The 14,819-nt window shown below is 40.9% G+C and overlaps 1 protein-coding gene and 1 long non-coding RNA gene across 2 annotated transcripts; one reads left to right on the forward strand and one right to left on the reverse strand.

Annotated features, from left to right (window-relative positions):
• Positions 1 to 782: 782 nt before the first annotated feature.
• Positions 783 to 3,973, reverse strand: LOC121390472. Its single transcript, XR_005960215.1, has 3 exons — positions 3,853 to 3,973; positions 1,583 to 1,708; positions 783 to 906 (listed from the first exon to the last, which is right to left on the reverse strand). It is a non-coding gene; the product is annotated as an uncharacterized LOC121390472 (long non-coding RNA).
• A 2,319-nt stretch (positions 3,974 to 6,292) lies between these two features.
• Positions 6,293 to 11,919, forward strand: LOC121389767. Its single transcript, XM_041521416.1, has 5 exons — positions 6,293 to 6,382; positions 6,589 to 8,053; positions 8,085 to 9,695; positions 10,658 to 10,783; positions 11,798 to 11,919. The coding sequence occupies exons 1-4, from the start codon at positions 6,293 to 6,295 to the stop codon at positions 10,750 to 10,752; spliced, it is 3,261 nt and encodes a 1,086-aa protein (XP_041377350.1). The 3' UTR covers positions 10,753 to 10,783; positions 11,798 to 11,919.
• Positions 11,920 to 14,819: the final 2,900 nt, after the last annotated feature.

Here is a 14,819-nt window from a genome sequence, read left to right on the forward strand (position 1 = left end):
CACCTCAGCTACGTGGGCTGTCTGTCCAGGACAGTGAGTTAGTTGTTAGTGGTTAGTGAGAGAAAAGAGGGTGCAGTACAAAACATCGGTCACCAATCGCTTGTTTCGAATCGTTAGAAGTTTGTTTTATTTAACGACATTGATGTTTTATTTAACGACATTGATTTTTTATCTTATCATCGGCTATTGGACGTCATTCTGAGACTGTATTTTTTTTTAGAGGAAACCTGCTGTCGCCACATAGGCTACTCTTTTACGACAGGCAGCAAGGGATCTTTTATTTGCGCTTCCCACAGGCAGGATAGCACCAGCCATGGTCTTTGTTGAACCAGATATGGATCACTGATCGGTGCAAGTGGTTAACACCTACCCATTGAGCCTTGCGGAGCACTCACTCAAGGTTTGGAGTCGGTATCTGGATTAAAAATCCCATGCCTCGACTAGGATCCGAACCCAGTACCTACCAGCCTGTAGACCGATGGCGTAACCACGACGCACCGAGGCCGGTAAATCGTTTGATGTATGCTGAACAGACTATACAGTGCTGACGGCCGGTCTAGACTTGTCGCCAGGATACCTCATTGTCTTTTGTAAATTGGCCTTTATATTTCATATTAGATACTTAATCAGTTTGTTTGATTAAACTTGAGCAAGAGAAAACTTTTGCTATATTATTATTAGAGAGCTATGCTTTTTCGTTTGCATTTTTATACCATTTCTCTGGCGAATGTCTCGTCATTGTTTGAAAGGAGTGAAACACAAGATAACAACTATTATTGATGTATTAAGTTTATTGCACTCGTATGTTTATCAAACATATAGAATAATCCACGCATGCGATTGTACATGAGATATGATGTCGTAGATCACCATGATCTCTTCAAAACTCCATAGCCAGGTTGAAATCTGAAATATTAAAGACATATTATCACATGCTATAACCTGAACGACAAAACCGAGATGGTAATCATAATCGTATATTTGCACAAGGCAGAGAAAGGTTGTGATGGTTTCTACAAATCACTGCCAGGTGCTTCTTCTACAGGATAACAGTTACTATCAAGGACACCTTCAAATAACGCCGCTTGAAAGAAGACTGCTATCACAAGACTGACTTGACAAACCTAAGCCTATACTTAGACAGAGCTCATTGGACACACACACACACGCGCGCGCACACACACACACACGCACACACGCACACACACATATGAGAGAGAGAGAGAGAGAGAGAGAGAGAGAGAGAGAGAGAGAGAGAGAGAGGGAGGAAAAAAAGAGAGATAGAGAGAGGGAGAGACAGAGAGACAGACAGACATAGATGCGTAAGCTGCAATCTCGCCACTTCCTCTACCTTACACCATCGTTTACCACGGACATAACTATCAATGGTGTTTTTCTCTTATAATCTGCCTCAGCTGGTGTATTTTAGGGAGGACCAATCAATTTTAAGGGAGCGGCATACGTAATTAAAGCACACACAATAGCTTCAGTACAACACATTATAAAGAGACCAATCGTTTTCCCTTTGGGCTAGATATGGCCCTGAATATCAAATAAGATAAATAGATTATAATTATCTTACTCGTGCTAATATTAGAGATTTCGTCGACACGTCATCCTTTACGACCACATCGTCTACCGCGTCCACCACGTCCACCTCGTCCTCGACGTCCCCAGGCATCGGTCACTCCCAACACAACAAGAGAACCTGCAAGACAAGTGATTTATTTATTTATTTTCTTCTTCTTCTTATTTTTTTTATTATTGTCCAAGAAACATCAGACCAGTACGGCTAGAATTTCAAGACAAATAATAAACACATATGGGGAGAATGGATCGCCCTGTCTACAGCCAAACACAAGTGATTTAGTGAATGTTATCACTCTCAAGACCGATGCAACAAATGTAAACCTGCACAAGAGATAACTCCATGGATATATTTATAGACAGCGACGGGACGTGGCTTAGTGGTAAAGCATTTGCTTGACACGCGGTCGGTTTGTGATCGATCCCCGTCGGTGGGCCCATTGGGCTATTTCTCGCTCCAGCCAGTGCACCACAACTAGTATATCAAAGGCCATGGTATGTGTTATCCTGTCTGTAGGATGGTGCATATAAAAAGATCCCTTGCTGCTAATCGGAAAGAGTAGCCCATGAAGTGGCGACAGCGGGTTTCCTCTCTCAATATCGGTGTGGTCCTTAACCATATGTCTGACGCCATATAACCGTAATTAAAATGTGTTGAGTGCATCGTTAAATACAATTCTTTTTTTTGCTTTGATGGCATGCAATTACGAATCACCGGTGAAACAGTGATGATATCAGGTGTTCGCCACTAATGAGCATGTCCTGTCCTACCTGTGGCACCCGTCATGAGAACACCTTTCATTTGTTACGTCCGTTTGGAGGCTATTGTCGTTCTGAATCTATGCACGGTTCGGAGTATGAAACCAAGTTTATAAATTCAGTAGTTTCTCTTATTTCCAACTTTGGTGGGTAAATCAATGGAAGGTAATGTGTTGTTTTGCTATTATTGAATGATATAAGCCCGTCAGTATAGCGGTGAGTTAAATTAATGTTTTTAGCCAAATTCCTGTTTTGATTTAACCAGATTAGTCATAAAAATTTGAATCATATTTATATGCATAGAAAAGAACGTTTTCCATGATTTATTATCGAAAACAATTACAAGAAACATAAATGCAGTTTAGTAATGAGTTCCATTATATTTTCATAAAACCATTATGGTTCATCATGGTCCTATCATAAAAAAACTTCTTTATCATCATCTCATCATCATCATCATCATCATCATCATGTTTTGCTGATAACATGAAACTTGGGTGGAGGTAGTGTTTATATACATTTCACTATTATCAAATGAAACAATGAGAAGCAAATATTTCATCATGTCATATAACATATTTGTCTCAAATATATTAATCGAAAAATTTAGAACACTTTTTCTGTAACCATTTTAGTTATAACAACAGTTCATAAGTCTGTCAAATGAAATAATTAAACTGATAAACACACGGCATTATTATTCAAATTTAGCCTTAAATAAGTTGTTCAATCTTGAATATGTAAAGTCTAAACCTGCTAGAGCCAGGTGGCGGGACGTATCCCAGTGATAAAGCGCTCGCTTGATGCACGGTCGGTTTGGGATCAATCCCCGCCGGTGGGCCCATTGGGCTATTTCTCGTTCCAGCCAGAGCACCACGGCATGTGATAAAAATGACGTGGTATTTGCTATCCTGTCTGTTGGGTGGTGTATATAAAATATCCGTTGCTACTAATGGAACAATGTAGCGGGTTTCCTCTCTAAGACTATGTGTCAAAATTACCAAATGTTTGACAATGTGTTCTAGTGGTGTCTAAAACAGACTTTAACTTTGCTACAGCCAATAATGGAAATACGTTATCGGGTTTGGATACACACTTGTAGATAGGGGATTGAGAATAAAGGGAATGATAAATAAACCACCAGGACCAATGGAACAATGTGTACCTCCATTCTACTAGGTTATAACCTAATACCGGCCTCGGTGGTGTCGTGGTTAAGCCATCGGACATAAGGCTGGTAGGTACAGGGTTCACAGCCCGGTTCCGGATCCCATCCAGAGCGAGTTTTAACGACTCAATGGGTAGGTGTAAGACCACTACACCCTCTTCTCTCTCACTAACCACTAACAACTAACCCACTGTACTGGACAGACAGCCGAGATAGCTGAGGTGTTAGCCCAACACAGCGTGTTTGAACCTTAATTGGATATAAGCACAAAAAAAGAAAACAAAAGTTGAAAATGAAATATAACCTAATGTATTAAATGTCACAATCAATATACGTACATATTACAAGTGAAGAAAACAAAACTGCTAGATTCATTGTTCAAACTTGCAGTCAGATTCGGCTGTAATTCCTGTCTGTTAGTCTGTACGTCCGGACTGGTTGGGCTTGCTGCAATACGATGCTGTAACTCCCGCACCAAATGTGGACTGCAGTTTGAAATTGTCATTACAGCTTTTGTCTTTTTATAAAACTAATTTCGGAAGTTCCGATATAATCTTGTGGTAAAAATCACCATGTCCAACTGAGATCACCACATGCATTTTCCAAACATATCCCATTAAACCGCAGCCGCGCTGACGATACATTTTTTATTCTTCTTATATCCACTGTGATCTTAAAAGGAAATAACCATAAAATTATGTATCATATTCACACTACCATGACGTATTGTCCGGAATTATCTGGATAAAAGACAACGGTTGTGGTCCGATGTTCAAACTGCAGTCCAAATTCGGACGAGAGAGTTACAGCGTCTAACTGCAGCAAGCCCAACCAGTCCGGACGTACAGACTAACAGACAGGAATTACAGCCGAATTCGACTGCAAATCTGAACAATGAATCTGACAGTTTTGTTTACGTCACTTGTACTATGTACGTATCGGTATATTGTAATAAATTTCATAAAACAGTAAAAGAAATCTTGATACGCATGCCTTCAGTCATACCTGGAGTTTTGATAGGTGTTTGTTTGTTTTGTTTAACGACACTACTAGAGCACATTCGCCAGATATTATGTTGGCAACCTTGGTTGGAGTTATCTCCCTAGGTGTTTTGGGTGAAAGTAATCGCCCTTGTTTTTCACTCTTCCTTCTCCTTTTGTATTTGTCAAGTAAAGTTGTGTTTTACTTTCTAAGTTTGTGTTTCCGATCAGTAACTATTAGGGTGGCAACTTTTCTCTTAACTGGCGTGGTGGCAGCAGGTATCGAAACCACGCGTCTGAACACAAGCAGACTTTCTCGTAAGCTGTCCTGTATAGTTTTACTACGTCACGTAGCTGATCGGTTCGACGTTTAGCTCGCCTGTAACACACATTCTTTCATCGTAGTTCTACAACACCAACACACCATGGCACAGACACACCGTGCTCCAAAACAATGGTCTCTAACAAAAGTAGAAACAGTAAATTCATTCGAAAACTGGCGTCAAAATATAGTGTACACGTTGTCACTCGATCCCAACTTCAGCCGTTTCCTGGCCGATGGATATACGTGGGATAAGAAGTCCCGTGCAGAACCCACAAGAGGTTTCGCTGACGATGGTGAACATATCCCAGCAAGACAATGTCTTACAGCTCAACAAAAAAGCAACTACTTAGACTTGATGTTGGGACAAATTGCAAATTATTGCCCCATCATATCTCGCAACACCATAATCAAAACATCCACATCTCTGCCTTGCACCTGGCAGTCAATACGCCTACATTTTGGCTTCCAATCCACCGGGGGTCATTTTCTGGATTTTGATGAAATTCAACTACAGCCAGAGGAAAGACCGGAAGATCTCTTTCAGCGCCTAACTGCATTTGTAGAAGACAATCTACTCAAACATGACAGTGGCATCAGTCACCATGGTGACCAGATTGCTGAAGATGAAGAAATGTCTCCATCTCTTGAGAACTTCATTGTTCTTCAGTGGCTGAGACTTATCAATAAAGACCTACCTAGACTTATCAAACAAAGGTATGGCACAGAACTTAGATCAAGAACTTTAGCATCAATTAAGCCAGAAATATCACAAGCTTTGCCGTCATTAATCGATGAATTACGCACATCTGAAGATGCAAAGGTCATGCGCTCTTCAGCATGGCGGTCGCAACAAATACCCAGACACCAACAGGCTAAGCATTTTACCTCTCGGATGCCATCCAAAGTATGCCCCATATGCAAAGCAGCAGACCGTTCCTATGATCATTTCCTGAGCCGGTGCAAACACCTTCCTGAAAGTGATCGCAAATTCCTTCTAAAAGCTCGACAAATAATCAATATAGCTGACAACCAGGACTCTGCAGACACTGATGACGACGAACAAAATGAATCGCCATCTGAATCTCACCAGTCTTCTAGTGCTTCTACACTGAGAGTACAGATCAGACAGTCACCCTACATAAATGTGTTTTACAAACATAACAATGTTCGAGTAACTCTTGACACCGGCGCCACTGGAAACATGGTCAGGTTATCAACTGCACAAGCATTGGGATTTCACATCAAGAAAACATCACAATCAGCTCATCAAGCAGATGGCTCATCTCCCTTGCATGTGATTGGAGAAACTACTGCCACTTTCTCTCGGGGAGATAAGGAATTCCATTTTGAAGACTTGATCGTGGAACAACTAGATGTAGACACTTGCTGGTACACCATTTATGGAAAGTAACGACATCGGCATTCGACCTGCAAGGCGTCAGATAAGTCTTAAAGATGGTACACTTGTTCACTATGGCTCTACATCCGAAACAAAGGATCAACACACCATTCGCCGAGCTTGTGTACTCAGAGCACTACCCACTACTACCACAGTGTGGCCCGGTGACTATGTTGAAATACCAGTGCCTGATGACTATGCACTTCAAGATGATTTATATGCTGTAGAACCACGAACCGATAATATTCATGCTACACAAGCCAAAACATGGCCTCCACACAGTCTGCTCCAAAGTGTTTCGGGGAGAATTCGCATACCAAACACAACCGACAGTCCACAACTCCTGAGGAAAAATGAACATTTTTGCCAGATTCGACCAGTATTCATCCCAGAAGTTGACAATGTCAGTGACAAACCACATCTCCCCAGAACAAATATCAAATCTCAGTCATATGGCAAGTTCTCAGACCAAATTCAAATAGACCCTCACCGTATTCTCGCTCCAGAAATCAGAAAGGAATTCAGTGCTCTAGTTCAGGAATATGATGATGTATTTGACCCTTCCATAGAATGCTATAATGGTGCCAGTGGTCCATTCCAAGCAGTAGTTAACATGGGTCCAGTACAACCTCCTCAGAGGAAGGGAAGAGTACCCCAGTACTCCAGAAAGCAACTCGGAGAACTTCAACAGATGTTCGACGACCTCGAGGACAAGGGAGTTTTCAAACGTCCTGAAGATGCAGGTATCAAGGTTGAGTACGTTAACCCTTCCTTCCTTGTCAGAAAGCCATCAGGCGGCCATCGCCTGGTCACATCATTCGGTGATGTTGGTCGTTACACCAAACCTCAGCCGTCCCTGTTACCCGATGTAGATTCAACATTGAGACAAATCGGTCAATGGAAATATATTATTACCACTGATCTGTCCAGCGCTTTCTATCAAATACCACTTGACAAGAATTCCATGAAGTATTGTGGCGTCGCTACTCCGTTTCGCGGTATCCGTGTATACACCCGATCGGCAATGGGTATGCCAGGTTCAGAAACTGCACTAGAGGAACTTATGTGTAGAGTTCTGGGAGATTTATTGACGGAAGGGGTTGTCACTAAACTCGCTGATGACTTGTATTGTGGCGGAAATACACCTGAAGAATTAATCAACACTTGGCGTCGGTTGTTGACAGCCCTTCGACACAACAACTTAAGACTGTCAGCACACAAAACAATAATCACTCCACAATCAACCACAATCTTAGGATGGAATTGGCAACAAGGCTGTATTCAGGCTAGTCCTCACCGCATCGCTACTTTAGCGTCGTGTTCGCCTCCCAACACAGTCTATGGTTTGCGCTCATTCATTGGTGCATACAAAATTCTCGCCCGCGTTATACCCGGCTGTTCGAAGATCCTTGCCCCTTTTGATGATATTGTCGCAGGTCGTCAGTCAAAAGATGAAATAGTTTGGAGCAATGACCTTCATGATGCCTTTTCTCATGCCCAGACAATGCTCTCGTCAAACAAAGCAATCGTTCTCCCAAACCCAAAAGACCAACTTTGGATTGTTACAGATGGAGCTGTTAAGGATCCAGGCATAGGAGCAACCTTGTATGTAACTCGCCACAATCAACCTCGCGTTGCAGGATTCTTCAGCGCAAAACTCAGACCACGTCAAGTCACATGGTTACCATGTGAAATTGAAGCGCTGTCGATTGCCGCTGCCACAAAACACTTCAGTCCTTATATCATCCAGTCCAGTCTGAAACCTATCATCCTCACTGACAACAAACCTTGCGTCCTTGCTTTTGAGAAGTTATGCCGTGGCGAATTTTCAGCAAGTCCTCGGGTTTCAACTTTTTCTATCTACAGTCAGCAGATTTCAAGCCTCCGTCCGTCATCTAGCTGGTAATGCAAATATCCCATCAGACTTTGCTAGCCGAAATGCTCCAGAGTGTCACAATGAATCGTGTCAAATATGTACTTTCATCCAAGAAACTGAAAATTCTGTGGTTCGACACATTCTCATAGATGACATACTATCAGGTAAGACTCGGATACCCTTCACCACAAGATCAACTTGGCACTCACTACAAGAAGAGTGCAAGGATTTACGGCGGACCCATTCTCACCTGATTCAAGGTACTCGCCCTTCGAAGAAGCTCACCAACATCAAAGATGTTAAACGTTACATCAATACGGTAACCATTGCCAAAGATGGTCTCCTCGTCGTAAAGCGAACTGATCCACTATTCCCCACACGAGAATGTATTGTTGTTCCCCGACAAGTTCTAGAAGGTCTCCTCAATGCTTTACATATTCAGTTGAATCACCCATCAGCATTTCAACTAAAGAAGGTAGTTCAAAGATACTTCTTTGCGCTTGACATGGATCGTTCCATTGACTCTGTATCCAACAACTGCCATCAGTGTGCTGCTCTGCGCAAGACTCCATCTACCATTGTCGAACAAAGTTCAAGTAATCCACCTGAGACTGTAGGCAGTCTCTTTGCTGCGGATATACTTAAACGAGAACGCCAAGTCATCATAGTTGTGAGGGAATGTGTTACAGCCTTTACAGTCGCCTGTCTGATTGATAATGAACGTAGTGACGTCATCCGACAGGCATTGATTCGTTTGTGCATAGAATTACGCCCTCTTGACGGACCCCCAGCAGTCATCCGCACAGATCCTGCTCCAGGCTTTCTCGCGCTGGCAAATGACAGTTTCCTACACAAACACAGAATCACTCTTGAAATCGGTAGGGTCAAGAACATAAACAAAAACCCAGTTGCTGAAAGAGCAATACAAGAATTGGAAAATGAACTCCGTCATCAAGATCCTACTCGTGGTCCTGTTACTCCTACCGAGTTAGCCATAGCAGTCGCTAGTCTCAATTCCCGCATTCGAAACCGTGGCGTATCATCTCGTGAAATGTGGACTCAGAGAGACCAATTCACAAGCAGCCAATTACCCCTTTCTGACCAACAACTTATTACAGACCAACACTCCGCCAGATTATCAAACCACCCACACAGTGAATTATCCAAAACTCCTAAAGGAATCCAATCAACCATGCCTTCAGTACACATTGGAGATTTAGTGTATCTGTATTGTGACAGAAATAAGACCTGTGCACGTAATCGATATCTTGTTGTGAACATTGACGGGCCATGGTGCGACATCCGCAAATTTGTTGGATCACAACTTAGAAATAACTGTTATCGTGTTAAACATTCTGAGTGTTACCTAGTACCAAACAAGACATGTCAAATTCCACAGTGTACTTCCGGTGACACAGATAATGATGATGAAACACCCCCAGATCCTGATGTTGATACAAGTTATGATCTTCCTCCAATTCCAACTGAGATCGCCTCGCCTCTACCAGACATATCTTCACAATCACTGGACAACATCCTGGACACAACAACGGAGGACCCGCTACTCCCCTCCAGACCTCGACGACGAATAAATCTACCAGGTCGATTTAAGGATTTTGTGTTGAACTAACATTCACCATGTTTTTGTTCTAGCCACGACATAGAAATATACTGTGTCAGTGTCATGAATCTGCATTTAACTATCGTTTACCATGTTTTATTCCAGACCCCAATGACAAGAACATCTACCGCGTCGATTTTGACGATTTTGTGTTTTGTTTTAATAGTAACCATACATTTATTATACTTACAGACAGTAAGTTCTAACCGTAACATTAACAGTACAAAAACAAAAAGAAGAAAAAAAGTGGTTACGCCAGATATTATGTTGGCAACCTTGGTTGGAGTTATCTCCCTAGGTGTTTTGGGTGAAAGTAATCGCCCTTGTTTTTCACTCTTCCTTCTCCTTTTGTATTTGTCAAGTAAAGTTGTGTTTTACTTTCTAAGTTTGTGTTTCCGATCAGTAACTATTAGGGTGGCAACTTTTCTCTTAACTGGCGATTGATTTATTAATCATCGGCTATTGAATGTCAAACATTTGGTAATTTTGACATATAGTCTTAGAGAGGAAACCTGCTATATTTTCCCTTATTAGCAAGGGATCTTTTATATGCACCAATTTGGCTAAAACTATTAATTTAACTCACCGCTATATTGACGGGCTTATATCATTAAATAATAGCAAAACAACACATTACCTTCCATTGATTTACCCACCAGAGTTGGAAATAAGAGAAACTACAGACTTTATAAACTTGGTTTCATACTCCGAACCGTGCATAGATTCAGAACGACAATAGCCTCCAAACGGACTTAACAAATGAATGGTGTTCTCATGACGGGTGCCACCGGTAGGACAGGATATGTTCATTAGTGGCGAACACCTGATATCATCACTGTTTCACCGCTGATTCGTAATTGCATGCCATCAAAGCAAAAAAACAAATGTTTTATTTAATAAATAATAATAATAAAATAAATAAATAAATCACTTGTCTTGCAGGTTCTCTTGTTATGTTGGGAGTGACCGACGCCTGGGGACGTCGAGGACGAGGTGGACGTGGTGGACGTGGTAGACGATGTGGTCGTAAAGGATGACGTGTCAACGAAATCTCAAATATTAGCACGAGTAACATAATTATAATATATTTATCTTATTAATATTCAGGGCCATATATATCCCAGGGGGAAACGATTGGCCTCTTTATAATTTGTTGCACTGTAGCTATTGAGTGTGCTTTAATTAAGTGTGCCCCTCCTTTAAAATTGAATGGTCCTCCCAAAGGTACATAAGCTGAGGTAGTTGATAAGGGAAAAACACCATTGATAAACGATGGTAAACGATGGTGTAAAATAGAGGAAGGGGCGACATTGCAGCTTACACCTCTATGTCTGTCTGTCTGTCTGTCTGTCTGTCTCTCTCTCTCTCTCTCTCTCTCTCTCTCTCTCTCTCTCTCTCTCTCTCTCTCTCTCTCTCTCTCTCTCTCTCTCATATGTATGTGTGTGTCCATTGAGCTCTATCTAAGTGTAGGCTTAGGTTTGTCAAGTCAGTCTTGGGATAGCAGTCTTCTTTCAAGCGGCGTTATCTGAACGTAGTGTCCTTGATAGTAACTGTCATCCTGTAGAGAAGCAACTGACAGTGATTTGTAGAAGCCACCACAACCTTGCCAAGATTCTCTTCCCACCGCCTTGTGCAAATATACGATTATGATTACCATCTCGGTTTTGTCGTTCAGGTTATTAGTCAGGTCAATAGAATTACACATTTGACCTTCCATATGAATGAAATAAAGAAGCAAATGGTGATTTCACTGTTTTTAATGAGTTTCTTGACCCCTAAAAGATGGGTGTAGACGCCATAATTATCATTCTAGGGTGAATAGTAAGGGAGTTATAACTATTTTAAGGTATTGGTGGCCATCTTGGACGCCATCTTGGAGTTGACAACTTTCAGGTTTGTCTGATTTTGGTAGATTTTTTATTATGATGTTTTCTACATCCAATACTATCAGAAACAGTTGAAAAACCTTTTGTAGCAATTTTTTTTTGGGGGGGGGGGGGGGGGGGGGGGGGGGAGGGGGGGTAATTTTTCATATATTTACCAGACTATATAGCATGTGACAATATGTCTTTAATATTTCAGATTTCAACCTGGCTGTGGAGTTTTGAAGAGATCATGGTGATCTACGACATCATATCTCATGTACAATCGCATGCGTGGATTATTCCATGTGTTTGATAAACATAAGTGCAATAAACTAAATATATCAATATAAGTTGTTATGTTGTGTTTCACTCCTTTCAAACAATGATGAGACATTCGTCAGAGAAATGGTATAAAAATGCAAATGAAAAAGCATAGCTCTCTAATAATAATATAGCAAAAGTCTTCTCTTGCTCAAGTCTAATGAAACAAACTGATTAATTTTAAGTATCTAATAATATAAAACATAACGGCAATTTACAAAAGACGATGACGTATCCTAGCGAAAGCCCGAGTCTTCAAGCCTGACACGACTTGACAGGAGTGATCGTCAACACTGTAGATTCTGTTCAGTATACATCAAACGATTAGAGACAAGCGATTGGTGGCATATTTGTTGTCTGATTAGCGATTCAAGACACGACACTAACCGTTGCCTTTAATCGCCTAATGTGAATTGGCCTTAAACTTCTTTTTCTTTTTTAAAATAGCAGACCTTAGTTTCAACCCTTGAAAAGGTTTGATTAATCTACAAACCAGTAACACATATGGATCAAGCTACAATAGAGTAAAACAAGAGTCGGTGACTTTGAAATGGGGAAATATTCTTTAAAATAGATTAGAGCTCAACTTCATAACCGTTACTTCTCGGACGTACGTGCGCTTTTATAAATATGAAATACATTGTAGGTGTATGCATTTTGTGGTATTGGAAACTGAAACAAGCAACCCGTGACTTGTCTTCGATATAATATATAGTACTAGTCTGAGGGGGGAGGTTATCTTCGAGATATAATACATAGTACTAGTCTTTGGGGGAGATTGTCTTCGAGATATAATATATAGTACTAGTCTGAGAGAGAGGTTGTCTTTGAGATATAATAAATAATACTAGTCTGAGGGGGAGGTTGTCTTCGAGATATAATATATAGTACTAGTCTGAGGGGGAGGTTGTCTTCGAGATATAATATATAGTACTAGTCTGAGAGAGGTTGTCTTCGAGATATAATAAATAGTACTAGTCTGAGAGTGGGAAGTGGTATCAGTGCATAGTATTCATCCCCGGAAACAAAAGTAAAGTAAAGTTTGTTTTATTTAACGACGCCACTAGAGCACATTGATTTTTTATCTTATCATCGGCTATTGGACGTCAAACATATGGTCATTCTGACACTGGGTTTTTTTTAGAGGAAAACCCGATGTCGCCACATAGGCTACTCTTTTACAACAGGCAGCAAGGGATCTTTTATTTGCGCTTCCCACAGGCAGGATAGCACAAGCCATGGTCTTTGTTGAACCAGTTATGGATCACTGATGGGTGCAAGTGGTTTACACCTACCCATTGAGCCTTGTGGAGCAATCACTCAAGGTTTGGAGTCGGTGTCTGGATTAAAAATCCAATGCCTCGACTGGGATCCGAACCCAGTACCTACCAACCTGTGGACCGATGGCCTAACCACGACGCCACCGAGGCCGGTAAATCGTTAGATGTGTGCTGAACAGACTATACAGTGCTGACGGCCGGGATAGACTTGTCGCCAGGATATCTCATCGTCTTTTGTAAATTGGCTTTTATATTTCATATTAGATACTTAATCAGTTTGTTTGATTAAACTTGTGCAAGAGAAGACTTTTGCTATATTATTATTAGAGAGCTATGCATTTTCGTTTGCATTTTTATACCATTTCTCTGGCGAATGTCTCGTCATTGTTTGAAAGGAGTGAAACACAAGATAACAACTTATATTGATGTATTAAGTTTATTGCACTTATGTTTATTAAACACATGGAATAATCCACGCATGCAATTGTACATGAGATATGATGTCGTAGATCGTCATGATCTCTTCAAAATTCCACAGCTAGGTTGAAGTCTGAAATATTAAAGACATATTGTCACATGCTATATAGTCTGGTAAATATATGAAAAATTACCCCCCTACCCCCAAAAAATTGCTAGAAAAGGTTTTTCAACTGTTTCTGATAGTATTGGATGTAGAAAATATCATAATAAAAATCTACCAAAATCAGAGAAATGGAAAGTTGTGAAATCGAAGATGGCGTCCAAGATGGCCGCCAATACCTTAAAATAGTTATAACTCCCTTACTATTCATCCTAGAATGGTAATTATGGCGTCTACACCCAATCTGATTAAAATTATCTCTACTGGGGTTTACAATACATCTAACAGCATTGCGTGGACTCCAATGTCCAGGTGACATTTCATCTATAAATAACAATTTAAATATCGACCAATTACACGTCGCCTTTTATAGCGTTATTCGGGAACATAGGCGAACTTCTTGGTCTATTTCAACATCGAAAACACAGGGGGGGGGGGGGGGGGGGGGGGGGGAAGTACAGTAATAAACTTTGGATTGTATACTAGTATAAACAGATTTTTATGCCTATACCATCACGGTTTTTTTTCGTCTTGAACCGAATTTTATATAAATTTTTATATTGCAATTAGTTTCCGGCATACTTCGTAATTCACCCGAATCATTTCGTATACCCTCGGCATAATCCCGATTTTTTTCAAATTCTTTTCAAATCACTGGCATGATTTTGCAAGTAAGGTTTTGATTGGGCAACTGGACATGAGCTCCAACGGGCTGCTGTTAGATCCACATGTAATAGTGGAGCTAATTTTAATTAGATTGCGTCTACACCCAGGTTTTAGGGGTCAAGGAACTCATTAAAAACAGTGAAATCACCATTTGCTTCTTTGTTTCATTCATATGGAAGGCCAAATGTGTAATTATATTGACCTGACTAATAACCTGAACGAGAAAACCGAGGTGGTAATCATAATCGTATCTTTGCACAGGGCGATGGAAAGAGAATCTTGGCAAGGTTGTGATGGCTTCTACAAATCACTGTCAGGCACTTCTCTACAGGATGACAGTTACGATCAAGGACACTACATTCAGATAACGCCGCTTGGAAGACGACTGCTAT

The sequence above is a fragment of the Gigantopelta aegis genome, chromosome 15 (assembly GCF_016097555.1).
Source record: "Gigantopelta aegis isolate Gae_Host chromosome 15, Gae_host_genome, whole genome shotgun sequence".
Classification (NCBI taxonomy): domain Eukaryota; kingdom Metazoa; phylum Mollusca; class Gastropoda; order Neomphalida; family Peltospiridae; genus Gigantopelta; species Gigantopelta aegis.